This window comes from Neolamprologus multifasciatus, chromosome 15, assembly GCF_963576455.1.
Source record: "Neolamprologus multifasciatus chromosome 15, fNeoMul1.2, whole genome shotgun sequence".
Taxonomy (NCBI): Eukaryota; Metazoa; Chordata; class Actinopteri; order Cichliformes; family Cichlidae; genus Neolamprologus; species Neolamprologus multifasciatus.
Genome location: NC_140453.1, coordinates 34,177,766 through 34,205,205, shown reverse-complemented (window position 1 = coordinate 34,205,205; position 27,440 = coordinate 34,177,766). Strand labels below are relative to the sequence as shown.

General features: G+C 42.0%; 1 protein-coding gene across 5 annotated transcripts in view; it reads left to right on the top strand.

Moving 5' to 3' along the window:
- Positions 1–27,440, top strand: part of mast3b (microtubule associated serine/threonine kinase 3b) — a 35,898-nt gene that overhangs the window by 4,478 nt on the left and 3,980 nt on the right. Inside the window, exons 1-26 of one of the 5 annotated variants that reach the window (XM_085132731.1) lie at positions 3,131–4,176; positions 8,341–8,429; positions 10,871–10,943; positions 13,095–13,115; positions 13,453–13,531; positions 15,842–15,999; positions 17,334–17,409; positions 17,685–17,894; positions 21,083–21,184; positions 21,387–21,519; positions 21,777–21,856; positions 22,480–22,577; positions 22,857–23,065; positions 23,256–23,394; positions 23,595–23,727; positions 23,833–23,998; positions 24,347–24,448; positions 24,643–24,765; positions 25,011–25,123; positions 25,219–25,385; positions 25,592–25,713; positions 25,812–26,009; positions 26,227–26,453; positions 26,628–26,750; positions 26,849–26,985; positions 27,132–27,316. In XM_085132731.1, the coding sequence (XP_084988857.1) occupies positions 4,091–4,176; positions 8,341–8,429; positions 10,871–10,943; positions 13,095–13,115; positions 13,453–13,531; positions 15,842–15,999; positions 17,334–17,409; positions 17,685–17,894; positions 21,083–21,184; positions 21,387–21,519; positions 21,777–21,856; positions 22,480–22,577; positions 22,857–23,065; positions 23,256–23,394; positions 23,595–23,727; positions 23,833–23,998; positions 24,347–24,448; positions 24,643–24,765; positions 25,011–25,123; positions 25,219–25,385; positions 25,592–25,713; positions 25,812–26,009; positions 26,227–26,453; positions 26,628–26,750; positions 26,849–26,985; positions 27,132–27,316 (3,349 nt within the window). In that variant the 5' untranslated portion in view covers positions 3,131–4,090. Of the gene's footprint in view, positions 1–3,130; positions 4,177–8,340; positions 8,430–10,870; positions 10,944–13,094; positions 13,116–13,452; positions 13,532–15,841; positions 16,000–17,333; positions 17,410–17,684; positions 17,895–21,082; positions 21,185–21,386; positions 21,520–21,776; positions 21,857–22,479; positions 22,578–22,856; positions 23,066–23,255; positions 23,395–23,594; positions 23,728–23,832; positions 23,999–24,346; positions 24,449–24,642; positions 24,766–25,010; positions 25,124–25,218; positions 25,386–25,591; positions 25,714–25,808; positions 26,010–26,226; positions 26,454–26,627; positions 26,751–26,848; positions 26,986–27,131; positions 27,317–27,440 lie in introns of those variants that run through there. The other 4 variants (XM_085132730.1, XM_085132728.1, XM_085132727.1 and 1 more) reach the window with 4 other exon arrangements.

Here is a 27,440-nt window from a genome sequence, read left to right as displayed (position 1 = left end):
TGCAAAACAAGCCCAGATCATCACTCCTCCTCCACCATGCTTGATAATTGATGTGAGGTGTTTGTGCTGATGTGCTGTGTTTGATTTTTGCCAAACATGATGCCGTACATTGGGACCAAGCTTCTCTACTTTGGTCTTGTCTCTAGGACATCATCCTGGAAGTCGTGTGGTTTATTTAGAGGCAGCTTTGTAAACCCTAAGCTGTACTGCCATCACAACCATCACAAACAAGTTGTACTTGTTTTGTGTTTTGCTAATTGCACTGTTATTGACTTTAACGTCTAACACACTAAGGCCTGTAGAATTTGAGTTTTAGCTTTTGAGTTTTTTGCAGTTTGCATTGCATAGTCTGACCTTGGGGTGAATTTGCTGGGTAGACTTGCAGATATCTTGAATGTTTTCACTTGTAAATAATGCAAATAATCTTTCTTACTGTAACCTGATCGGCTGTGAGTTTTTCGAAAATGACCCTATAGACATTCTGTTTGCAGCGGTGACCCCTTGTGAGTAAGGGAGCAAGTGAAAGCAGCTTCTTCCGAGCATTTCACTGTCTTACCCTGAGGTGAATTTGCCTGGACGCCCACTCCTGGAAGAATGTGGCACTTTGTCAATACACACCTAAATGCTCCAGACTGGCAAACTGACAAATGTCTGCTTTTATAGAGGTGATGTTTACATTTGCTGATGATCGGTTGTCCTTACCCTTTCAATTAATCACAGCACATGAAGGTATGCTTAGACACGACTGCTCAGAATCCTGTAAAAACTCTGTTTTTCACATGACTTTATGTTAAAGCCTTTAATGAAAAATGGCCCGACTGTATGGGAAATAATGTGCATAGAGACACTAACAGTCATGAATGGTATGTCAGTGGTAACAAAGTCATTTCACTGAAAATATCTATAAAATTCCACTTAAAGCTGCTGTGATGGAAAGTGCAGAAATGACCAAGCCTGAAAATATGCAATATTCTATCTTTGTTATCAGATAGCTTCAGACACAGACATGCCTCTTTTTGTCAAGGTAAGGTGCTTGGTTACAGTTAGCTTAAAATAAAAGAAAGATTTCAGTTAGTTTTTGGGTCATGGAGATGACGAGATTACGTTTTAAAGAGTAACATTATTATTATGTGCAGAGGTGTAAGAAGGTTTTATTTTTAGGCCTGGTTGGTCTGAGACTCTAACTTGACACTTCTAATCTTATACATAATGAAGTTTTAAGGTCAGGTAAAAAATAACTAACTACAAAAACACTCGGGAAATAACTGTTGTACATGCAGACTTCTAATGATGACTTTAAATAGATGTGCTGCAGTATAATTAGAGAAACAAAAAGTTGCAGATCTATCTATCTATCTATCTATCTATCTATCTATCTATCTATCTATCTATGTGTGTGTGTGCGTGCGTGCGCGTGCGTGCGCATACTAAGCCACGAGTAAGTGCACAAGTACTGGATGTAGTTTGTGCAGTGGAATGTACCACTATTCAATATGTTTATCTGGAACTTCCCTCTACCAGGCTCCTAATGGTATACCCCAGCAACATCTTATGCTGCTTTCACGTTTTGTAGGAAATTATCCCCAAGGTATGAATGCAAGCAGCATCTGTAAGTTTACTCGTATTACATCATAAAAGGATAGTTTGCAGGTTTGCAGCACAACTAATCATAAAACATATAAAGGCTACTCTCTCTATATATTACACTTTTTAATTATTCTTGGTCTATTTGGACAAGATTTTCTATGGAAACTTAAAAAAGTAACAATGATCTTGCACTGTTGTTATTGTTTACATGGCAGTACACCAGGTTATTAAAGAAATACAGAGAAAATAAACTCTTTTAAACAGGAGAACAAAAAAAATAGATTCATTTTCCAGTTCATTGCTAATCATTATGATTGAATGATTTTAAAAGGGGGATTGTTGATATCTGCATATTGTCCTGTCTCGTTTACACACAGGTTTACGCGACTATTTTTTCAATATTATGTTAATTTCGCAGTTATATGATTATACCCTTCCACACAGAGAGGTATAACCATACATACTAAAATAATTCAAGCTAAGTTTTGACCTATCTGAAGCCTATATGAAAAGAGTGGCTGTCTCAGGCTAATGTAGGTTATAAATAGTCAAGATAGAAAGTAGAGAAAAACAGCTTTTAGCAGGTTTCTAGCACGTTTGCGTGGTAGGAGTCAGCGTGGTTTGGATTTGTACACCCAGTCTTCAGTGGTGTCAGTTTTTTTTCTTTGCTCTGCTTTTGTAATCTGAGCTGCAGCACCGTCTGTTAGAGTCTTTAGCTGCAGTTATGGCAAACCAACACTTCTCCCCCACCTCTGTTTCAAAATCCCAGGGTCATTAATCATACAGAAAACAGCATGACTGAAAGCTTTATTTTATTAATCTGCTACAGGAATGTTGTATTTATTTAGTATCTTTACACGACTCACACTTTCAGTCTTACAAATAATATTACTTTTAGGCCAGCAAGTCTCATTTGTAGTCAGCACTGGGACCACCAAATCGGGGCTGGGTTTCTGACCATAACTGAAACCAACACCTTTGTTTCCACTCTGGGAAATTACTTAGTCAGATCCAGTGCACACTAAAATATTGCCATCAATGTTATCTTTTATGTTATCTTTTTGTGCATGTCCTGGCTAAAGTGAAGTGTTATTATTGATACGGAATTAGAATAATTAGGACATTAACAGATCCCAAGTTTAGGCAAAGTTGCTTCTATTCTAGTTGTCTATTGTCCAATACATGTGAAAGCACTGAAACTGAAAGACAGCTCTGTTGATACTGATGACAGTATACCTGCCCCACAACGGCCTAACTACAGTACACACAAATACAAATATATATACCCACAGCACACATAAATGAAGTATTATTATTCATCAGGAGGTACAGTATGGTTGCATATTTGAATGTGGGTCTCATTGAGGATTATCTATTAAACTAAAATCAAACACTACACCACGTGCTCTCACAGTTTTTGATACCCAGTCACATTTATTGGGCAGAAATAGCAATCAGTTGTGCAAATACCAAAACAACTATTTGTGTAGCTGGATTTAAGTGCTTAAAGTTGAACCTTTTAGAACATGATTGACGCCAGCTTGTGCCAATAGATTTACATTTATTTATGTTAGCTAATTATTAACAGAACCAATAACTCAGGGGGAAATAAAGACACTAAAACTAAAAATCAGTGTGTTGTGTGGTCTTTGGCTCCAACAATGAGCTTCATTTTAAGTAATCAAGGCTATACTGTCCACTTTAACTGTATCTTTAGTAGCAATTGGCTCTTCCTTGTTTGGCTAGCTGCACTGAAACTAGAAGATCCAGCTATTAGCCATAATGTTCAGGTTTTAAAGCACTTTATGGATGAGAACAGAGTGGAGATATGGAAAAGAGCTGTTAAATCTAGTGCTACACACAAAAATTAATATGAATACGGTATACATACATTTTTAAACCATTGCATATGGGAATATAACTGGACTCAGAACTGTTTGTCAGGCTTTTAGGGGATTGCCACTGTCCATTTTAAACTGTTTTGTAAGAATTAGCTAACATAAGAGAAGCGACAAAAACACAGGTCAGTTAAAAAGCCCTAAAACTTGAGCAGACTTTTGCGGCAGTGCGTAGCGAACGTAACGAGCGGCGCTTGAAGGCAGCACTAGTCTCCAGCTTCCTCACGCGCAGAGACACGCAGCGAGCGGACACGGTGTGGACAAAGTACCGCGGGCTGAGAGGCTGTTTTCAGCGGTATCGCTTAACCGACAAGTCGCGAAGGACGTGATGTCCCGGGTGTAGCGCTGTAGTCAGACCGGAGGATGTAACGGCTGCTCCGGAGATGTTGGGACTGCACGAGGCGGTCTGACTCCGGCTTGAATACAAACGGAACCGCCGAAAAGAAGAAGACGAAGAAGAAGCAGAGACGATGGTGGGGAGAGAAGCAGTATTAGCAGCAGCAGAAGCAGCTGGAGGGGGAGCGGATTTCACATCAAGTCGAGCTTATGTTTTTTGAAACCAGCATAAACTTTAAACGAGGGGTTATGCAAGAAAATCCTCCAGCATGTCGGATCCGATTCACTGGTCTGCGGTGCCGAGCCAGAGCAAGTCCCCTTTTGTTTCGGTGTCGCTACTGAAGCGCTCGAAGAGGTACTTATCAGAAGTTGACATACCGGAGGCTGAAACTAGCCCACATAGCTATTTAGTCTTTAAAAGCTACCACATACGATTACATTAGTCTTCCCTAACTCACTCAAACGTCTCCGTTTACGTTTAACAACACGAGCTAGCTGCTGCTTCAGAGCAGCAACCCGATCGCTTGAACGTTAATCCAGTGTTTGCTCTCCGTTACTCTTTTGTTTCTGTGGTTATGAAGAAAACATCTTATCTGAAGCTGTTTGCAGATAATATTTGCTATAAAGCCAATATTCTCAGAGGCAGGAGCTTAAAATAATAGGCGCGGTGTGCAGTTTCCTTTGTTGAAATTGGATGTAGCATGACAGCAGGTCTGCATGTGTTTGTCAGTGGATGCTCTTTGCAGCTGGCACATAAAGCTGTGTTGATAGACTAAATAATAAAATTATATGTGCGGATCTCTGTTTAGATTGGTGTGCTGCACGTTGGATTTGGGATTAGGGTTATAATGACTGCCTGGAAGTCATATTTAGGTGTAATGTATTGTGTTTACTGTTGGTTGACTGGAGATAAGGTCTGCAGTCAGCACCTGTTAACTTCCTTGTGCAGGATGTCACACAGGATCACTAGTGATTAGTGTCACTCAGTGATATGCTCTCCAGAATGTGCCCGGCACAGTCTGAAAAAGCCCCTCTGGCTATCAAATACTTTAAATGTGCAACTGGACATCTTAGATATTGAGGTTTTTTTTTATCAGTGCAGCCAGAAGTTATTTAATCAGGTGACTTTTCTCAATTCATCTTGTGGGCTCTAAAACATCAGAAGGTATTTGCTTCATTTTATCTGCATCATAAATTTGGAACGGAGTGCTTGGACCAGCAACTTTGAAATGTCGAATTTCCTCCTGTTAGGGGATTATTTAGCATTCCCTCCTTTTTCCTTCTCAAGCACACACACAGTGGTGGACATCTGTTGACCAAGCTGGGCCGGCGGCTGCGGTCAGCGTGCACACCCCCCTCTTCAGGCTTGAGTCCGGTGACAGAAGGGCATCCTTTTTGGATTGTGGCTCTCATGAGTTTTCTCTCTTGATCTGTCATGCTGGTGTGTCATGCATTTGCCTGCAGATTACAGTTGTAGTTACGTAAACGCGTCTCAAGGCAGAGGTGCTCTGAAGGCGGAAATTATCTCACTGGTTGAGTTAAATTCCAGTGGGCAGAGAAAAGAAACAAAACACATAAAAAAACACAAGCTGTGGTTTTTAATGCTCATCTGTACTGGGCTATGAATGCTGTATTTTTGGTAAGTGTTAAAAAAGGAAAGAGGAAAAATATAACAAAGTCAAGAAAGAATCAGCTCATCAATAGTATTAGGTTAACACGAGCTAGGTGGAGATATTGAGCTTGAAAGGATGTGCAGCAGGTTAGGGTGATTAAAGTACCGGAATGGAAATGTAATGACGAGTGAATGGAGTGTGCAGAGAAGTTAGGAGTACTTAGAGGGCCTAATGAATGAAGGAACTGAGAGATTGAGGACAGATCGAGGAAAGCAAGTGAATAAGGAAGTGAAGAAGATTAGTGAGGAGAAGTGAGGGCAGAGGTGAAGGAAGATTAAGAGTGAAAAGGTGGTTATGTAAGCATGTCCAGCTGGCATACCTGTAGAGGTATGCAGATGTCCAGGAGAGAGGGCAGTGGCATTTTTAACCAGGCTGGTAATTACAATCTTGGAGAGCAAGAGGATGCCTGGGTAACTGAGAAGAAGTGTACTGATACCGATTTTCTAGAATGATGTGCAGGACTGTAGTAATACTATCAGCCATACTATCAAGATATGGTGAAAGAGTCGTTAAAGGTCGATAAGAAGAGAAGCAGCACTATGGCTTCATGCTGAAAAAGAGCACGTTTGCTCTGAGGGTGCTGATGAAGAAGTGTAGAGGTCAGAAAGATGCTCTCTAATGCATCCATCGGAGTATGAATGTTAGACAGAAAGCACTTAGGTGTGGAAAAAAGTGGTTGCATAATTGGGTGAATGAGGCATGTTGCATAAAGCGCTTTGAGTGCTCCAGTAGAGTAGAGTAGAAAAGCACTATATAGGAACCAGTCCATTTACCATTTGAGGACTGTTTGAAGATGGTGGCACTGACAGGAAGACAAGCAGAGCTAAAGATGGAGAAGACTGGTATCAGAGGGACAGTTCGGGTTGACAGACAGAGAGGCAAGGTTGAGACGGTTTTGGACATCTGGAGAGGAGGGCTAGTGGAATTATTTGACTAAGGATGTTGGAGATGGAGCTGCCAGGAAGAAGGAAAAAAGGAAGACCTCAGAGGAGGCTCATGGATGTAGGGATGGAGGACATGCAGAGGGTTGGTGCGACAGAAGAGGATGCTGAGGATAGGGTGAGAGGGAGGCAGATGATCCGCTGTGGTGACCTCTGAAGGGAGCAGCCGGAAAAAAAAAATGATAATAGGTCATTCAGCTGAAGGACTGTTGAGCTAATATCATTGCAAGGCATCAATCGTCCGTCTACAATTTTCAAGACTTGCTAGTTCTCCTACAGCATTGGTCACAATTGATCATCAAACAGGTCTTCTCTAAAACTGTGGTATAGATCAAGGTCACATTTGTTATTTTCTGTGCAGTAACCTGTGAATTGTGGTGATACATTGGTATTCTGTTTATTATTTGACAGCATTGCTACTAGTATTAGCATTTAAATATTGGAAACTTATTGTTTAAAAAGGGATATACTTTCTTTAGTTTCTTTCTCTCATATAATCTCGAGAAATACTAATAAAACGAACAGATGCAACATATGACTAAACAGAATGCTAAACACCCTTTTAATCTTGCACAAAAGACAGTACAGTAGATCATTTTCAGACCCATTTGGTCAAGAATCGCCAAACACAGTGTTGTTTATTGGTTGTGTTTAAACCAGTATAAAAATTAAGCCTCAGGCTGAAGGTATATGGGTCCAGAGAATAAATGATCTTCAGATGACCTAAAGTGCAGGTCTTTCTGTGTGGAGTTTGCATGTTGGTCCCATGTCGACATGGTTTTACTCAGGCTTCCCACCATAGTCACAAGCCACGCATGTTAGGTCAGCTGATGATCCTAAATTAGGCGTGGGTGTGATGGTGAGCGTGAATGTCGCTCTGAGTTAGCCCTGTGATAGGCTGGCACCCTGCAGTAGATTTGCAGCAATGTCTGAAAAAGGTCTTTTTGCTAATTAACGATGGAAATTCCTGCCTTTAAAACAAACAGGCATTTTCAAGAAACAGTAAAAAAAATACTGAAATGAAATTAATAATGTCAGGACATCCTAAAGATGGTAAACACCGACAACAAATTTTGACGTGTTTTTCAGGAATATCGCTATGTTTGTTTTGTTTAATAATATGTAGTTATATGAGGATTGCGCACTGGACATCTATTTCCTATCTCCACAGCACCATTTACCCCCATTTCTCCTTCCAGTGTGCACACAAAACAGACATGTTTTGGTGTTACTCTGTGTTTTTTCAACCGTCACAGCTTGGAAGATAACGGTCTGCTACGATAGAGGTCAAGTGTCTGCTTAATCTCCTCAGAGTTACACTGTCATGAGCCTTTTGTGTCGACAAGCTGCTGCTCAACACACATACTTAAAGCCAATCCGAAACACTGGAAGACTCAGATGACTCAGACCTGTAATTATAGGTGGAAGAAGTCAGGGCAGCAGCGATTACGCTCACTTTGAAGGAAACCAACAGGTTATTATTTTTTGGCATTGCCATATCGTTCTTCCCGTCAGTCAAAAGAGCTGCTGGTATTATCAGTGTGTTTCATACAGTGCTCTGTGTTAAGGTGTGGAGCTGCTGTCATTATTTTAAAAGTGAGAATGTTGCAGGTTTTAAAGGAACCTTGTTGAGGACATAATGAGAAGAAATAAAGCTTTGTTATTCACTGATCATGAACGTAACACTGCAACTAACTTGTCAGCATGCTACTACACCTGCAGGGCACAGATTACCCTACTGAGGCCAGTGTTAGGTTATTTTCATCTGCAGAATACAGCAGTCACTTAATATTCAAACTACTACAGAACCACTTGTATATAAATTGTGATGGCAGATGCAGATAAGTGATATGTTTTGACTGTGACAGGCTGTTGAGGTTTCTCTTTTTGCTGTTTGTGCTCCAGCTGTCGCAGCAGCAACAGGAAGAGCCTCGGTGTCGGGACGCCGTCGCCTACGCTTTCCCGGCCGCTCTCCCCACTTTCACTCCAAACTGGTAAGACCTGTTTCAGTGTTTTCCAAAATCTCGGCACTGCACCGGCCAGTCAAAGCGATGAAAGAATGAACTGTTGCTATAGAAGCGTTTGCTTTGCTTGTTTCCATCTCACCTTACGAGCGTTGAGAAGTTGGACGACCCCAATCCCAAAAAAGTGCTGCGTAAAATGTACATAAATTCATAATGCAATGATCTGCATATCTCAAAAACACAGTAGAACATAGAAAATATCAGATTTTTAGAGTGAGACATTTTACTGTTTCATGGCAAAAAATGAGAGCTTATTTTGAATTTGATGGCAGCGACGTATTTTAAAAGAGCTGGGACAGCAGCAACATAAGGCTGGAAAAGTAAGTGGTACTAATATGAAGCAGCTGGAGGAACATTTCGTAACTAATTAGGGTCATTGGCAAGTAACACGATTGGGTATAAAAAGTGCATCTTAAAGTTTCCCTGATACAAAGATGGGCAGAGGTTCATCATTTGGCAAAAACCGCATCTAGAAATTGTGAAAGAATTTCTTAATAATGTTCCTCAACCTAAAATTACATAGACTTTCAAATATATCATCATCTACAGTACATAATATCGTCAAAAGAGTCAAAGAATCTGGAGAAATTTCTGTGTGTAAGGCAAAGGTAAAAAAATCAATATTAGATTCCTGCGATCTTCTGGCCCTGAGCCAGCACTGCTTTAAAAACAGGCATGATTCTGTCATGGAAATCACTACACGGGCAAAGCCATATGTGAACACGATTGAGAAACAACGCTGTCTTCTTTGGGACAAAGCTCATTTAAAATGGTTTGGGCCAAAGGGGAAAGCTGTTTTGTGATCAGATAAATCATAATTTGAAATTATTTTAGAAATCCATGGAACTTGCACATCTGGAAAGGCACCATCAGTCTTAAAAGGTATTAACAAGTTTTAAATCAGCATTTGCTTTCATCCAGAGTACATCTTTCTCCTACAACCACTTGCTTTTCATAGTACAAGAGCTGGGTGCTGAACTGACCGGCCTGCAGTCCAGACCTTTCATCACTGGAAAATATTTTGTGCATCACATGAAAAATACACTGAACAAGAGTCAAGACTGTTGAGCAAACATAGTCCTGTATCAGACAAGAACTGGACAACATTGCTCTCCCAAAAGTCCAACAGCTGGTGTCCTCAGTTCCCGGACGGTTTCACACTGTTGTTAAAAGAAGAGCAGATGCTACTGTTACGTTCTTAGTCTAGGCGTGTATTGAACGCAACAAGAAATTGGCCCCACTCACGCACCACTCAAGAAAGAACACAAACAGTAGTATCTTTTAAAGTGCTAAGCAGCCATTTATTTGCTTCAGCAGCGAGCAGTGCCAAAAATAACAAACAAAACTCCCTAAAGGTCCCTAAGCTTTCCTACACAAATGAAAAGCAACCAGAAGTGGTAAATATGGCCCCCTCCAAACTTTTGGTGATGCGTTGCTGCTCAAATTTAAAATGACCTTGTATTTTTCTTTGATATGTTCCATATCGGCGTGTTTCTGTCGTGAAAGACTGCCGACCACTTATTTGTTTGTATTTCAGACTAGTCTACAAGTCTGAAAAATACTGACTACAACCGTTAATTTTCTACATGAAGTACTGCAGAACAGCATTTGTTCACCCAGCTGGCATCTGTATTGCTTCCCACCTTAATTATTTTCAGCCTAACATCACAGATAAACAGATGGGGGCTGCTGTTTGCCAGGGTTGAATTCTCGTCTTGTCTTCTAAAAAAAAGAAAAAAGAAAAAGAAGAATCACTGTTGAGTCTACAAATAACAGAACTTAGTGAAGAACTAATTTTAAGTTGTATCTTTAACACTTTGTTACGAGCTGCCTTGTAACAAACACAATATGTTCTAATTTCTTTAGATGAATTTATGAAAAATACCAAAGATAACTCAGTTTGAAGGCCATAAAATAGCAATTTTCATGAAATTGGAACATAGTTAAGGGACAGGAGATACTGAGATGCTTGATGTTGCCTTCCTGCTTTCGAAATCAGTGGCAGATGCTCTAAAGCCCCGAATGCAATGAAGCAGCAGGAAAACATAACGTTCATATCCTCATAACAGCTGTATGTAGCTGTGCTTCCTTTTGAACTCAATCACGCTAAGGATGAGCTAATAATGGAGTGCAGTCACACTCTAATTGGGCACTCAACACTCGCATGTAAACACACTATGGTCTCTAGTGTACCCAAATCTGCAGACTCAACCAAAGCCAAGCAGGATGAAGCTTCTCCATGAATTGAGAGCGTTAGTAGCAACATCAAAATGATATGTTGGACCATTCGTGCTAGCTTTGCACTGATGATAGGTTACTGCACAGACGTGATGTTATCTGTTTTCCGTTCCATTTTCTCGTATGTTATTACAGTGCTAACTTTTATTCATTTATGTTTTTATGTCTTTCAGCCACCAGCAGTCCTTTAGACAGTCCACGAAATGTGTCGACCAGTGCCTTCCTCAACTTTCCATTTGCCCGAAGGTATGTCGGCAATGCTTCTTAAAAATTGTTCCTCTGGAGTTTAGTGTTTACCTTATTGCTGTTTTTAATCATGCTTGTATTCTGTTGGATGATGGACATTAATCAGCATCACTGCTGTTAAGAAAAAGCCACATGTTGAATGTGGCATAAATACTGCAATGAAACTTAAAAGTAAAAAGCTTATGTGTCATTCGATTAAAGGTTTGAACCATAAAATCCATCATATTACACTTGTATACAAAGTAAAATCAGCGCAACAACAAGTGAGTATTTTTAAAGATATAATTAAAATCGCTTTATGATGTATTTTTGAAGTTCCTGGAACTGGCAACTCTTACAGTGAAGGTTGTTGGGATTGTGCTGGTAGAGGATGATGTAAAGGGTCAACAGTGGTCAAAGCTAATGGTGCTAGCAAAACCACCTGTCAAAGGTTACTTCTTGTTAAAAGAAAGCTTTTCTTTCCCACTACACGTAGGGGGTCGTGTAGTTGTTTGGGTTTCTTACTAATATTTGAGGGTCTTTACATTGTCTCCCCTGACGATATGTCCTCTAAAGCAGCTGTTGATTTGAATTGGTACTATATAAATAAAACTGAGTTAGGTAGTTGTTTTTTGATCTCTGAATCACTTGGGCCATTGTTTAGCCTTACGTCTTTGTGATTTATTACGGTGAATCCAAATCAGAAAAGTACACACTTAAAAAAATGACTTAAGAAAAAGAAAAAAAAAAGCTATCACAGGATCACTCTCTGAGGGTTTCCTGAGAGATTAGTATCCTGGAGCAGAGGCAGACGGTCTTCATAAAAGCAGCGAGAGGGAAACAGCACAAAGGTGACTGAGGCTGTCTCAGCCGGGAGCGCTCCCCACCATCCTTAACGCTGCAGACTCCTCGGCAGGATGAGTGAAGTCAGATGGAGGGTACCCCCCCTTACTCACGCATCATTCAGCCCGGTTCCCATGGCAACATGCTTGTCTCGCTCCAGGCGTGCGTAGCCGACAAGTGAGGCAGTACTTTAAAGACACCCGAGAACAATCATTAAAAACTTATAAGCAGGTTCAGGTGCTGAGGACTGCTCTGAGAACACATCATAGCTTACCAACAAAATAACAGGTACTAGGTAAATATTTATTCATTAAATATTTAGATTTCCTCCTGTTGTATAATAAGCCAGTCAAATTAAAGGTCAGTTAATGTCTTTTTTTTTTTTTAATTTCATATACACAGGAATGGCCCTCGACTTATCTTGATATGCTGAACTTAGACTTGACTCTAAATTTATGCCGACGACAGAAATAAATTGTTGTGCGATCCTTTTCTTATTATCTCATCCTGTGTCATATATCTACTCCTAACCGTCACTATGCTGCAATAAAATAGACTCACAGCCATGAAGAGAACTCTGTTTGTTACTCCATGAAGTAACAATGAGACCCTTTAATGGAAGAAGAGATGTCATGAGTATAATCCGTCTGCTGTTGTTGTTTTTGTGGCAGTCAAAGTTTTTATTAATTTACTAAATCTGTCCCGATCTATTTAACACTATTTGTCAGGGTTGTATGCTTTTCTCTTAAGGGGGGAAAAAGGCAACGAGTTTCTGCTACGTTATACGACAGACGCCTTTGCAGTATTTTTGTGTGATTTGATGAACTAAAGCGTGTTGATGCTGGTGATTTTCCTTTGGCTCAGGCTAAAACTCTCTGCCTAAGCAGGAAAAGCCCTGCTCTTGAAGTTTGCCACTCAGCCCATGCAGCTGCACTTAATTCTCCATACAATCTGTGTGAAAGTTTAGTGCAGTCCTTGCATCATTTCTCTGCGTGCAAATGCCAAATAACATAAACATACTCCCACCGCCACCCTTTTTTTTTTGCAGCTGTACAGTCCAATCTGCAGGTTCATTCTTTCCAGCTTTGAAGTGAAGGGCTCTTCCTGTTATGTAACACACATCCTCAAATTAATTTAGTTTGCTCTCCACTCTTTGTATCTGGACAAATGAAAAGTGGCAAGGAAGGCAACATTGTCAGTACTAATCCCTCAGCTGAATGCCAGAGGTCACAGGTTCATTTGTGCAAAACTCACTGAAACTCACTTCTCTGCTTTTCTCTTTCTTGTTTTTTTTTCCTGTCCTTCTTTCTGTTGCTGTCGTGATCGCAGCCACTTGGCTCGCACGGACAGGTAGCTTCTTTTTCAATTCTTGCACCCTGTCTTTTCATCTAAACTTGTCTTTTCTGTTGTGTGTTTTACACAAAAAATATTCGTCCTTCATAAATTGTTATTGCTTGATTATTGAAATCAAGTGATGAGAGAAAATGAGGGAGGGAGGGAGAAATGGGCATTTATATTTTTAGATATATATATGTGGGGGGAAAAAGACATAAATTTCATGCTCATGTAGTCACAGGACACCTCCGTTGTCTGTTATGTAACAGGTTTCACATATGAAATGCTATGAAATGCTAACTAATGCCTATGCTGCTGAGGCTTATGTAACGTGCATGTCTGCTTCCCTCAGAGCTGAGGGCCGACGATGGTCCCTGGCGTCTCTCCCTTCGTCTGGCTATGGAACCAATCCGCCGAGCTCCACCGTCTCGGTAAGACACCCGGAAAAATGGCGCCATCGTCCCCCAGTCACAACATGGCAGCCAGGCGATTCTAACACCTCACTCAGCCCAAATAGCACATTGGTTTATGCAATAAGGGACAGTGAATGCCAAGACTGATGATGACAAACCGCTAATTGTTTTCCTCCATCGTCTGCTTCAGTGAGTCATTCTCCAAGTCTGTGGAACTCTGTGTAAGAAGTAACACACACACACAGTCTGTGTGGATGCATATTAATGAGGAGATGAGGGGAAGGAAATTTTAATAATTTCAGGAACTTTTTTTTTTGACAGCCTTTATTAAAAACACAAAACATGATAACATCACATTAACAGTACACTGAGACATTAGTGTTTGGTAGCTTTAAACAGCATTTTTGAGCAACAGGATGTCACAGTGATTCAACCAGATGTTTTTAAAAGACTGTGAATTGTCTTATTGCAGAATAAAGCTGTAATTGTATTTACTGGATGATGTCACCAGACGGCAGTCAGATGAACAGTTTGTAATGGCGGCAGTCTGCCAAGTCTTATAAAGTCTGCTGTGTGAAGCTCTAATAAGGAGGTTTATTGGGCCGACCCGGGCATAGCCCCAGAGGTCAGTGGGGACAAAGGGGCTCTTCAGTGGCCCCCGCTGCCCTCTTTATTCGGAGGCTTTAGAAAGAGACTTCGCAGATGCTGTCCCTCTGGCCCCGTTCTGTTCACGACACATGGAGCGCAAAATGAAACAGATTGCCGGCAACAGACACCGTCCCCTATTTAGCTTGAAAAGATGTTACTCTCTGCCTCGGTAGACATGGAAGATAACTGCAAATAATAATAATGCCTCTGTAGGCTTTTGTTTTTTTGGTCACCTAAATTCATATACATTGTGAATTTGGATTTAGGGCAAATCTTCACAAGTGCCTGATCTATTTTATGGGAATGCATAAGTGGAATATTCTGATCTGAAAGATGCTATGTGAAATTATTTTACATCACTGAGTTCATTCGTTATGTCTTTTACACAATTATAACCTTTCAGTGTGTTGTTTTTCAGCTGGTCTGAAAAGAAACTAGACTCTTACGTTTCATAGCATATCACAGATCTTTCCAGATTCAGTTACTCTCACTGAAGTAGTGCATCCATCCATCCATCCATCCATCAATCCATCAATCCATCAATCCATCAGTATCCAGTTCAGGGTTGCAGGTGGCCTGGAGCCTATTTTAGCTATCATAGTGCAAGAGGCAGGGTACACCTCGGACAGGTCGTCAGTCTGTTGTAGAGCCAGTAAAATACAAAGAATAAAGATTGTCCAAGCAGAAAATCACAGTACTGCAAAGGAAAAACGCAGCGCATGCGTAGGCCTGTGCTTCCCTTGTAAGACGAGCTTAGCTTTAATTTTATTTTTTCCCCTTCTATGATCCTTTAAGTCAGGCTCACAATGCAGAACCAATTTCAGTTTGCTGTTGTCCTTTGCTTTGCCCGACTTGCCTGAACCCGTTTGTGATCTTCAGTCTTAACAGCCTACCTTGTTGAGTGATGCCACCTGAAAAGCAAGACCAACAAATTGCAACATTAATTGTTTTTCTTCTTTTGCGAAAGCAGCCCGCAGTGGTTACAGGGCCGATGCTGCGTATAGCAACATGTAAAGCTGGCTTAGCTTGCTCTTACTAATCGTGAACACAGCAGCAAATCTTTGTCAGTTTGGGAAGCTGTTGGGCTTTTGTAGTGTTGAGGTGAAGATCCTTTCTCAGGGATTTTCAGTCTTAAGTCATTTTTGAGTTCATTTAAATATTTTCCCACTCTTTAGAAGCACTGCACAAGATGATGGGTCGGAAGTAAAGATTTGGATACTTTAACATTTATTCACATGTCAAAACAAGTAGCTCAGAAGGGCTGAAGAGATACTGCTTGTTGTTTTGGTTAAATCAGCCTCAAAAGAAGCTCAGTATGTTTAAATGTGAAAATAGATGTATTTTTCTTATTTGATGGATTCCAAGAAACTTGATTATTTTCATCTGGATGCAGAGTTTTTAGCGGGAGAAACTTCCGCTCATGACAATTTGCATATTAATGATGATGAAACTGACCTCACGACCCATTGTTAGTCAATGGTGCCAGTTTCGGTCACTATGTAGTGTTTATAAGGTTGGGGAAACCTGCAGTCAGCTGCAAGTCACTTGGATGAGTGATAAAACGTTTCTCCCACTGAAACCGCAACATGCAGTTGAACAGAATCAACTTTCTGGGGTTTGTTTACCTTGATGATTGAACACCCTTCAAGACATTTGATTCGTTTCTTTCTGTGTGCGCAGTCCTCCTCCTCGTCCCAGGAGCGTCTCCACCAGCTTCCCTACCAGCCGACACAAGACGAGCCTCACTTCATCTTCAAGCACTTCCGCAGCACAGACAGCATAACAGACGAGGACGGACGGCCCTCGCCGGTGGTACGACCGCGGTCTCGGAGCCTCAGGTGGATAATTGACACAGAACTGAACGAACTAAAAAAACGTGCAATTAAACTTTGTTTAGGGTAGCCATTTTTAGTTATTTATTCAGTTACTGAAAACATAAAGTGTAAAGTAAGGACAGGATCACTATTTTAAGACAACCTTCTGATATCGACGGAAGGATCCACACGGAGATGGGAGAACCTCTCACAGCCTCCTGTCTGTTTTGTTCAGATTGTTTCTTGTTCTACCATCAAATTAAAAACATGTAATGTTTCACACAGATTAAATGCAGTAATCCGTCCGAACGGATTAACTACCTACATTTCAGATTAACTTTGGACAGCGACTACAGAACACGAGCACCGTTGTATCATTTATAGACTGTCAGATTTGAAGACGCCTTGAAGCGCCAGTTTTGGCACCTCAGCTGCCTCCGATTGATCGCACATGCCTGTTGGCCGGCAGGCAGGTGGAGATCTGACTGCAGAGCTGTGCATTTTTGACAACTTTTGTCTGTTGGCTCTGCTCCGTGCTGTTTGTGCAGTGCCTGAGTGTTCTGTGTTCTGGCACCATGGTGTGCCGCGCGTGGGCGTGCTAGCTAACAGAGCGCCTCGGGGATCATCGTCTCATAGCTGCTGAACTGTAGTCGAGGGTGGTGGGTGTCTGATGCGGCGAACTGCAGCGAGCTTTGCAGCAGTGTGTGTTGGGCAGAAGCCATCCAGTAAAACAGAGGCGTCTTTTATGACTAGAAAAAAAAAGACTCTGGGAGTCTGTTTGCAAGTGATAGGTTTTCCCTCCATCTGTTCTGTTTGAAGCTTCATCAAGCAAGATTTCTCTGTAAAAATACACCTTCCCTTTGGCCTCAATGCTGGAGTGGTGCTGCAGCGAGTGACTAATTATTTGATGTCGATGATTCACACAGTTTTGGCTAGAAGAAACCTCTGCTGCTGCCGGTACGGAAGCATCTTAAAGTGAAACATCAAAACCTGACAGTGAAATCCACCTTGATTGGAGCTTAAGCAGCTTAAGAGCCACCAAACCTGAATGTTGTCTCGCAGGCTGACATCAAAAGTATCGTTGATGCTGACCTCAAAACCCTCGTTCAGTCACACTCAGGCTATTAGTTAAGAGCCAACGTGTGTGTGTTGGTTGGATTGAACTAAACTGACTGCTGGCCATTTCGAGGGAACTGCGATGGCCTCGATGACATAACCACTCTTCATCGCCATTTAATAGCTTAGAAGAGAAATGCAATGAACTGTGTAGTAATAGTAATAATAATAATAATAATAATAAATGTCTCTGTGTTGATCAGTTGCAATGTACTAATTTGTTGTGTTTTGCTTTTTCGTAGCCCGGGCCGATCAAGTGTTTCCTTCGATAATGAGATAGTCATGATGAACCATGTTTACAGAGAACGTTTTCCAAAGGTACGTACAGGATATCTGTAACTTTGCATTCTCAATGAAGACCTATTCAAACCAGAAACACACTTTGCATTTCTCCTGTCGTTGTGTGGAGCGTCCTGAAGCCTTTTTGGGTTTTGGTTTTGTTTCAATAAGGAGAAATGCTTTTAGACAAGCTTTTAAAGCCCACTTTTCAACAATTGGAGAAATTATTTTTAATTTGCTGTAGAGAGGGGTTAAAAAATGATTATCAGTGCTCGTTTAATTGTTCTAACTCTGTGTTTGTGTGCTCCCTGCAGGCCACAGCCCAGATGGAGGAGCGCTTGTTGGAGATTGTCACACATTACTCTCCAGACAGCTCCCTCCGGCTGGCTGACGGGGTGTTGGGCTTCATCCAGCACCAGTTGGTGGAGCTGGTCAGAGACTGTCTGGATAAGTCCCAGAACGGCCTGGTTACCTCTCGTTACTTTGTTGAGCTGCAGGAGAAGCTAGACAAGCTGCTACACGAGGTGAGAATCCCTCGATCTGACACTGCTGAGGTGTATCTTCTAGGAAGCTCAGGGGTAACTGGCCACCACCAGTATTTTGTCATTAATTAATTGAATCCATTTTGGAACAAAGCTGTCACATGACAAAATGTGGAACAAGTAAAGACCTGTGAATGCTTTCCAGTTACACTGGAGGTTTTGCAGGACTGATGAGAGAAGCGGTGCAGGCCAAATGCTCTCTCTGGTTTTAAGCAGCAGCTGATGAACTGATGCTGAACTCTTTAATTCGGGTGTGACAATGTTATGAAAGAGGATTGATCGAGCCCGGGTGAAATGTGCAATCAGGCATGCCTCTCCACTGATAGCCAACGGCACACACAATAGATCTCTTAGTGGAAATTTTCAGTGATGCTGAGAGGCACTTTTGTCACAGGTCTTATGCATGTTGTGTTAGTTTCTATAGCAACCTCTTCCCGTGTTTCTCTGCGTGCTTTCAGACAGCAGGCACAGCTAACTCTCTGTACTTCCAGCTGAACTGATAAGTCTGTTCCCGCACAGTGGAGCAAATGTCATATATATACACAAACACGCACGACTTGATTTGTGTGCCAAGGCCACTTGGTTAAAAAGGGCAACAGTTTTTTCCAGAAAGTTTTCTCTGGGTCTTTGTCATGCAGTTTATGCAAGGAGCCCTGTGACAGACTGGGGACATGTCCAGGGGGTGTCCTGCGTCTCACCCTGTGACAGCTGCGCAGGCTCCAGCCCTCCACGTGGATACACGGCTGCAGTGTTGCCTGAAAAGTGACACATTTTTTATTAATTTGTTATAAAAATCTTGTACATTACAGGAAGCAATGCACAAAAAGTAGCTTTGTGAAAGAAACACCTGAACAGTGCTCTGGACTAGATTAGAGGTTAGAGATAGATTAGATGAAACTTTATTAATCCCTCGGGTGTGTTCCTCCGGGGAATTCAGTTTCCAGTAGCACAGCACCGACAGAAGTTGCATGTTACAGATACAATGAAGGGGAATGAGAGCAAGGATATAAACATAAACATAAAGACTATAGCCTGTTTTAGTAACAATTATTAATAATGATTCACTGCTCTCTATTTCCCATATCTGGACTCCTTCAGGTTTGTGATTGTACTCTGGTCTCATCATAACAATTACAAACTATGCTTAAATTGCATTTAATGCTTTAATGGCTGTGGGGTACAAAATGTTTTTCTAGTCTATTTGTCCTTGATTTTATTATCTTGCCTGATGGGAGCACTTTACACTAATTATAATTTGTGTGTGATGAGTCATGCAAAATTTTGGTGGCTTTTCTGAGACAGTGGGTGTTTGAAGTTCCTGCAGTAAGGAAGCGATTTCCTAGACGACCTTTTTGAACCACCCGGAGAGCTTTCCAGTTTGAAAAAAAAACAACGTGTTGTAGCAGTAGCAATTTTATTGATTACATTTGATGTAATGTAAATTCAAGAAGAAGACAAAAACATAAAAATGATACGTTAAGGCAGTGTAAACAACATAAAAACAAACAAATCAACAACACCTGTAAGGCTGGGTGAATGAAGAGGTTTTAAGTCTGTTTTTGAATTTGTACACAGTTGTAATTGAGCTCAGGTCAGCAGGCAGCTTGTTCCAAAGAACAGGACCACAGTAGCTGAAAGCACCTTCAGCACATTTACATCTGATTCTGGGAACAGTTAAAGGATCCTGAGAGGGCTGACCAGGTGCTAGACAGTAGGATTTCTGTCCGGCATAGGAGGTCATAGGGCACAGTAACAAAAACACTTTTTGATAGCATCATTAATTATCTGATGAAGATATTCCTCTTCATTCCGGGAAATACGTAAAACTTTTACCATTTACCGCCATTTAGGCCTGTTCTGGGCTAACTGTTGACCCTCTGATTCTGTGTCAGAGCCTCCTCTTTCAGCTCAGCTGTTAAGTAGCAAAAATAATGGCTGTTTATTGGCTAAATATTTTTGTGTACATTTGTCTTAAAATCCACTTTTCTTTGTCTTCTCATCGATCTGTTCTTTTGTTCGTCAGTGTTAATCATGAGGAACTGTGGGGATACTGCACTTTGTAGGGTATAGCAGTACTCACTGTAAATATGGATCGCACTAGGCAGTGATTTCAGGCACAGACATGGCCTGTATCACAGTTACGTACAACAGAAAAGCTTTAACAAGAGTTTAGAGCAGGCAGGAGAAAGCCTGTGACCGTAAGGTTTGAGTAACTGCTGTCTTTCTTAACTTACACATTACTACACTCACCACCAGAAGGTTAAAATATAATCCACACAAACTTAAGTGTAGACAGAGATGACGATCACAGCTACTGGAAGCCTGGCAGATTGTGAAAGAGTATCTCATGTTTCAGAAATGCTGGTAGACGGGTGTAGTAACAACATTTCCTTTAGGGTCACTTTCTTGAGTCTGTATCCTCATATTTGACAGGTGGCTGAGATTAGTAATGATCTTGTCGTGCAGGAAGCTTCAATTAGCTCTCATATGACTGGATCACAAATACATAGTTTGCTGTGCTGCTGTATCGTCGCCAGAACAGGGTGTTTCTCTGATATTCTAGAAGAAACCGAAAATGACTCACGAAGACTCCGCCCACCCACCGCAGATTATTCTGATAATTGCTCTTCGTTTGAAGCGGTGTCATTCCTGATGTAATCAGGCGGCGTCTGTTTTGATGTTTTTGTTAAAGCCCTATCCACTTCCTTAGAATTTTTTATTTATCTTTATTTCACTGTTTCCCCATAAAGCAGTGCTCTTGTATTTCTTTTTTTATTTATCTTTTTTTTCAGGGGTGGATGAAATGGTGCTAATAGTGATAAACTGTACTTGCCTGTTGGATCAGTTAGGGTTCCCTTGGACATATAATCCCTGATGATCCTTTTGGCACATGCAGTTTCTCGATATTAAATGACACTGACACAGTTTTTGCTTTTGTGCACCTCCACGGTGGATTAAAAGCACAGGGATCAAGTTGTGACTAAAATGTAGACACTCGTTCAGCGATTTTAACATTTTCCCCTCATGTTCACACAAATAACTGGTCAAACTTTATCGTAAATGTAAGCCATATTTTTGCCGCTCAGACCCAAACCGTCCGCAGTCCCTCTCTGAAACTGGAAATCTGTGGAGTTGAGTTGAGTCTCCTGATGGCTCCTTGTGTTTTCCAGGCCTACGAGCGCTCTGAAAGTGAAGAGGTAACCGTCATCACCCAGCTAGTCAGAAAGATCCTCATCATAATCTCTCGACCGGCTCGGCTCCTCGAATGTCTGGTAAGCTACCTAAATTTGTCAATCGAATACCAAGTTTCTCAACTCCAACAATCAGCCGTTTATTAACACAAATCTGATCTGAGTCGGCAACAAAGCATAGCTTTGTTTAGGATTTTTAGTAGTAAATCAAATGGCATCTTGGATGCCTTTCAGTTTCCTGACACTCTGCATTAATTACACTGCTGTTGGATGCTGGTGACAGGAGTTTGATCCAGAAGAGTTTTACCACCTACTCGAAGCGGCGGAAGGCCACGCCAAAGTCGGCCAGGGAATCAAGACGGACATCCCGCGGTACATCATCAGCCAGCTGGGCCTCACACGCGACCCGTTAGAAGGTAAATTTAATCAGTTATCAAGCGAAGCCTCGCCCCGGTGATGTGGCTCATATGTGATGTTTTTTTAAAGCCTGTTTCAGACATGGGTTAAGTAACATGCTGCCCCGGGTAGGTGATTATTATTATTATTATTATGCTTTATGATACTGCAACAAATACACAGTCCTGACTTAGATGAAGAGCAGACTACATTTTTAAGTGATCGTTGCAGAAATGTTGGAAACCCAAATTAAAGCCTCTTCTTCTTTTATTTCTAGACATGGTACAGCTTGAACAGTATGATGCCAGTCCCTCACCCTCAGCGTCAGTGTCATTGGAAACAGATGCTACTGTGGAGGTGAACTGACTAATTCAATAAGTTCAAATAATATTACAGACTCAGGCTGAGCTTTATTCAACCATTTGACATGTTAGAAATGAAACACAGCAGGTTAGGTCTCAGTATATGCAGCGTGCTACTAAACAATAGCTAAAACAGTATAAATAACTAGAATAAATACAAAAACCAAGTATTGAAATATGCTAAAATACAAATAATGGATCTTAATAAATGTACAATATTGGACAGTGTGTGGCAGGGAAGAGTTCACACTGCCGCTGTTCCCTGCTGTACATTTATTAGGAGCCGTTATTTATATTTTAGTGTGTTTATACTGGGAGAGGAGATGATTTAATGTTGAGTGCTCAGGTAAATTAGAATCAGTCCATTTACCAAAGTGCACACGCTTCTTCAGATCTGCCCTCCGTGCTGTGCTGAATGTGTTTAAAGAGGATCAGGAAACGGTGACTCTTTTTATTGTGAAAGGATGCCAAAAATATTTAAAATCAATGTTATTTTGGTTAAGTAGATTGCAGGTGTAATTAGTATTTGGAGTAGTAGTTGGCTTTTAATCTGCAATCAGCATTAATCACAGCATTGCTTCTGTCTGCTTATTTAATTTTTCACATGGGCATAAACAGCCACAGAGTAAGAGCCCACAGACGCTGACTCCAACTCGAAGGAAACCTCTTGAGAGCGATTTTGAGACCATCAAACTCATAAGTAACGGAGCTTATGGGTAAGAGCACAAGTCTGTTTAACTGCATTTCACTGCTTCATCTTAGAAATAGCAGCGCTGAAGATGTTTGTTTATTTGCAAAGTGTCACAAAGCTAAGATGAAAGATTAAATGGTGTCAGGAAGCGGAAAATACATTTAGTTGGAAGTAGTTTTTATTGTTGTTATTCTGATACAGTTTGCCTCAATTTCAACCTTTTTTGTGCACGTTTCCACTGTGACTGTGCCTTTTACCCGTTTCCAGGTAATCGAGCTTATGAGGTTTGTTTGGTTTTTGCCAGGGCGGTGTATCTGGTTCGCCACAAGCAGACCCGTCAGCGCTTTGCCATGAAAAAGATAAACCGTCAGAACCTGGTGCTGAGGAACCAGATCCAGCAGGCGTTTGTGGAGCGGGACATCCTAACTTTTGCTGAGAACCCCTTCGTCGTCTCCATGTTCTGCTCGTTTGAGACACGACGTCACCTCTGCATGGTCATGGAGTATGTAGAAGGTAAAGAAGGGAGAGGCTGCGGGGGCTGTTACAGTTTTATGTCTCTAACAGTTTAGCTTAGCTTAAACAAGACCTGTTTTCAGTGAGTGCCAATGCAGAGAGTCTGAGAATAAGAGTCTGTGCATTACTGCCTTGGACAGTTGGTATGTTAGGATCACTGCTGTTACTGTGATTTTGGTTGTTTTTTAAGGTGGAGATTGTGCCAACCTGCTGAAAAACATGGGCCCACTGCCTGTGGAAATGTCCAGGATGTATTTTGCCGAGACGGTCCTGGCTCTGGAGTACCTTCACAACTACGGCATCGTGCATCGGGATCTTAAACCTGACAAGTAAGGACATCTCCGACATCACCTTCACTCCAGCTCTTCCGTCTTGCTTTTCTTGCTTTCATTAGGATCCGTTGACATAGTTGGGTCTGTGAGCGGGCACATGTAGAGTGTTGATTTTTCTGTAATTCAGCCCTTATCCTCATTTTCTTGACAAATTGTAAAATGCGCCGCTTACATTGACGTCTTCTTTCCCCCAACAGTTTGTTGATTACATCTATGGGCCACATCAAGCTGACTGACTTTGGTCTCTCTAAAATTGGCCTGATGAACATGACGACCAACCTGTATGAAGGTCACATAGAGAAAGACACAAGAGAGTTTGTTGACAAGCAGGTGAGACAACTTCAGGTGTAAGAGATAAATCACCTGTCACTTTGGGACAGCAGTGATTGTAGAGGCACTTGATCCAAACCGATGTTTGCTGGTTTACTTCCTCAGGTGTGTGGGACTCCAGAATACATTGCCCCAGAGGTGATCCTCAGACAGGGCTATGGGAAGCCAGTGGACTGGTGGGCGATGGGGATCATCCTTTATGAATTTCTGGTCGGCTGCGTCCCGTTTTTTGGAGACACTCCCGAAGAGCTTTTTGGACAAGTTGTCAGTGGTACGTCTTGAAATGAATGAATTCTCTACTTAAAAATCGAGCATCAGGTCTAAAAAATAGAATCACAGCATAGAATAGCCACTGAGATCAAATCTTTATGTTAAACTAGTTTCTTTTTCCTTTTATTTGAATTGAAAACACATCATATGAAAACAAGCAGTGACGTAGGCACAGAAGTCTACAACTTTGCTTCACTCAGAATCTTAACCACATTAGTCCTGGGCAAGCTTATGCTTTGGCAAACACAAACATTCTGACTTGCTGTTTAATGTCTTTGTAAGACTGTAAATTTGGTTTTAATTTAGATTTAATTTTGTACGTTTATTTATTATCTTCTCTGATTGTCAGATGAAATCATTTGGCCTGAAGGAGAGGATGCCTTACCTGTTGATGCACAGGATTTGATCACCCGCCTGCTGAGGCAGAACCCTTTGGACCGGCTGGGAACAGGTAATGCTGATAAATTACAGCAGGGATCTTTTATACAGGTCTGTACAGCTAAATCAGAAAAACAAGGTTTATAGCAAGGGGGACATTACATTTTAATAAGACCTCACAAAAAGTGAAACTAAGAATGAAGTAAACATGTTTGCCAGAGAAGTTTCACCCTGATCCTAATCCAGTGTTTAACTGAATGTTTTTAGGTGGAGCCTCAGAGGTGAAGCAGCACCCCTTCTTCTTGGGGCTGGACTGGAACGGACTCCTCCGACAGAAAGCCGAGTTCATCCCTCAGCTGGAGGCCGAGGATGATACAAGCTACTTTGACAGTGAGTTCCTGCTGAGTCTCTTTGTGGTTTATTTTTCTGTGTAATCTTGACTTCACATGGTAGCGAGAGCAAAACGTTGTCCATAATTGTGGGTGATGGAGATGGGATGCAGGTTAAATTTAGCTGGAATATAATACGGGCGAGCTAACATAAAACTGTGCAGAGTGATGAATTTTTCTCGGGATTATACCATGAAGTTTGAATTTCTCTTAAATGAGAGCATCTTCCCTTTTTGCCATATTCAGCTCGTTTGGATCGCTATCATCATTTGGCCTCTGACGAAGACGACGAAACTAACGACGAAGAGTCTTCCTTGGAAATCCGACAGTTTGCTTCCTGGTCTCATCGCTTCAGCAAGGTAAAGACCGCTGCAGTAAGAATCTGCTGTAAGAGTGCCAAAATATTTGAAAAGTCAGATCTTAACTGACACCTTTTCACCTGTTTGTCATGAAGGTCTACAGCAGCACAGAATACCTGGCAACACCGTCCAACCTGAGTTTCTCCTCCGACCGCAGCCACAGCGAGGACAAAGAGGACCACGGGGATGCGGCAGGGCTCGGGGCCTCGCCAAGCCCAGCAGATGGCAGTGCTGAGCACAGGCAGTCTGGACGCATGGCCAGGTAAACAGAAGATGTGGGCACCTGCTATTCCTCTTTATTCTTGTTTCTTTTTCGTATTTTTGCACATTTCAAGTGAAAAACTGAGAAAACAAAGTATTCATAATATAATAAACAGGTGGTTGATTTTGTGTGTCTGCATGAAAACAGATCCTCAATCAGCTGATCTATGAGTTCAACATTTTTTTGTGTGCTTTTACTGTTTTTAGCCTTCGCCCCCGGGCCTCCTCCAGTTCCTCCCAGTCTGACAGAAGCACCAGTCCTCTGGTAATGAGCAGCACTCACAGCCTGGAGACGATGCCCCGGTTTGCCCTCTCCACTGATGATGAAGGTAAATCCACATTTTTTTTCTTTTAACACATCTCTTCATAACACGTCCAGGTGCTTCTGCCAGAAACATTCACACTTAACACCTTCTGTCCGCAGCAGAGGTGGTGGTGTCAAATCTTCGGCGGATCAGGATTCGCAGCAACAGTACCGGCGGGAAGCAGTCATCCCCTAAGGACACGGCAGGCCCTCGGCGCTTCGGTAACCAGCTGGAGACGCCAGACAGGCAGAGGGTTCCCTGCGTAGGAAAGGTTCCCAAGTCTGCCTCTGTCTCAGCCCTGTCTCTCATCATCACTACAGGTGCAGAAGGTTATCATAACTACTTTAAATCCAGCAGAATCAGTTTGGTTTTTATTGCTCTGCTTTGACAGAGAGCCTCTGCAGATATAGTCTAAACATGTAATCCACAGACAGCAGTTTTTGTTTGTAATTGTGGAATTAAAACTGGCCTGCTAATTTGAGTCATAAAATGTGAGATTATGAGTCTATTTATCTCTAAACTGTGTGTTTGTTTCAGACGATTCACCCAGTGGCCTCCACCCCGGTCCCATCTCCCCACGCTCACTGTCTTCCAACCCCTCATCCCGCGACTCGTCCCCAAACCGGGATCTGTCATTCAGCCCCGGCAGCCTGAGGCCACCAATCATCATCCACACCTCAGGGAAGAAGTTCGGCTTCACCCTGCAGGCCATCCGTGTGTACATGGGCGACAGCGACGTCTACACCGTGCATCACGTGGTGTCGGTAGGTTTTAACCACAAGCCTTAAAAAAGATCAAAGATCTGAAACCTGTGTTTGTAAACTGTAGCGTGTTCTAAATATTTTGCTTTGCTTTGGTGATCCAAAACTACAAGGTAGTGATATAAAAAGGTTGTTATGTAATGCTCAGTTTGAAACTCACTCACTTCATCGCAACAGAGTGTGGAGGAGGGCAGCCCGGCTCACCAGGCAGGCCTCTGCACTGGAGACCTCATCACCAACGTGAACGGAGAGTCCGTCCAAGGCCTGGTCCACACAGAGATGATCGAACTGCTTCTGAAGGTACAGCTCGGAGCTGCGTGGCACTTGAACTTTGCTTTTTAAGTTGCTTCTGTGTTGAAAGGTCTGTAAAAATTCTTTCATTCTCACGAAACGTGCAGAGCGGCAACAAGGTGACCCTTCAGACCATAGCGCTCGAGAACACTTCTATTAAAGTCGGTCCTGCACGAAAGACCAAACACAAAGGGAAGATGGCTCGCCGCAGCAAGAAGAGCAAGAGGAGAGATAATTATGACAGGTGAGCATCTGACTGGGTTCTGGGTTTCTTTTTCTCTCTCTCTGTCTTTGCAGCTCTGCTGTGTTACTCATCTTCTGTTTACTCTGGGAGGCTCTTTCTCCTTCAAGTGTAAGCTACAACAGTAAATTATATATCGTCCCTTCTAGGCGACGGACCATCTTTAAGAAGCTGTCCAAGCAGAGCACAGTGATGCACTGCAGTCGCAGCTTCTCTTCAGGTCTTCATCACTCTGTTTCCTCCAGTGAGAGTCTTCCAGGCTCCCCGACTCACAGCCTCTCCCCGGGGCCCTCCACACCCTGCCGGAGCCCCGCACCTGACCATCAGGGCCACGGTAATTCAGGAAATGTAGTCATTTGAGATTCTGCAGGTACACTGAAGGTCTTATAATACCCAGATGGCCGCCCCTCCCTCAGCCTAAAGGATTCTTCCTGTTAAAAGGGAGTTTTTCCTTCCCA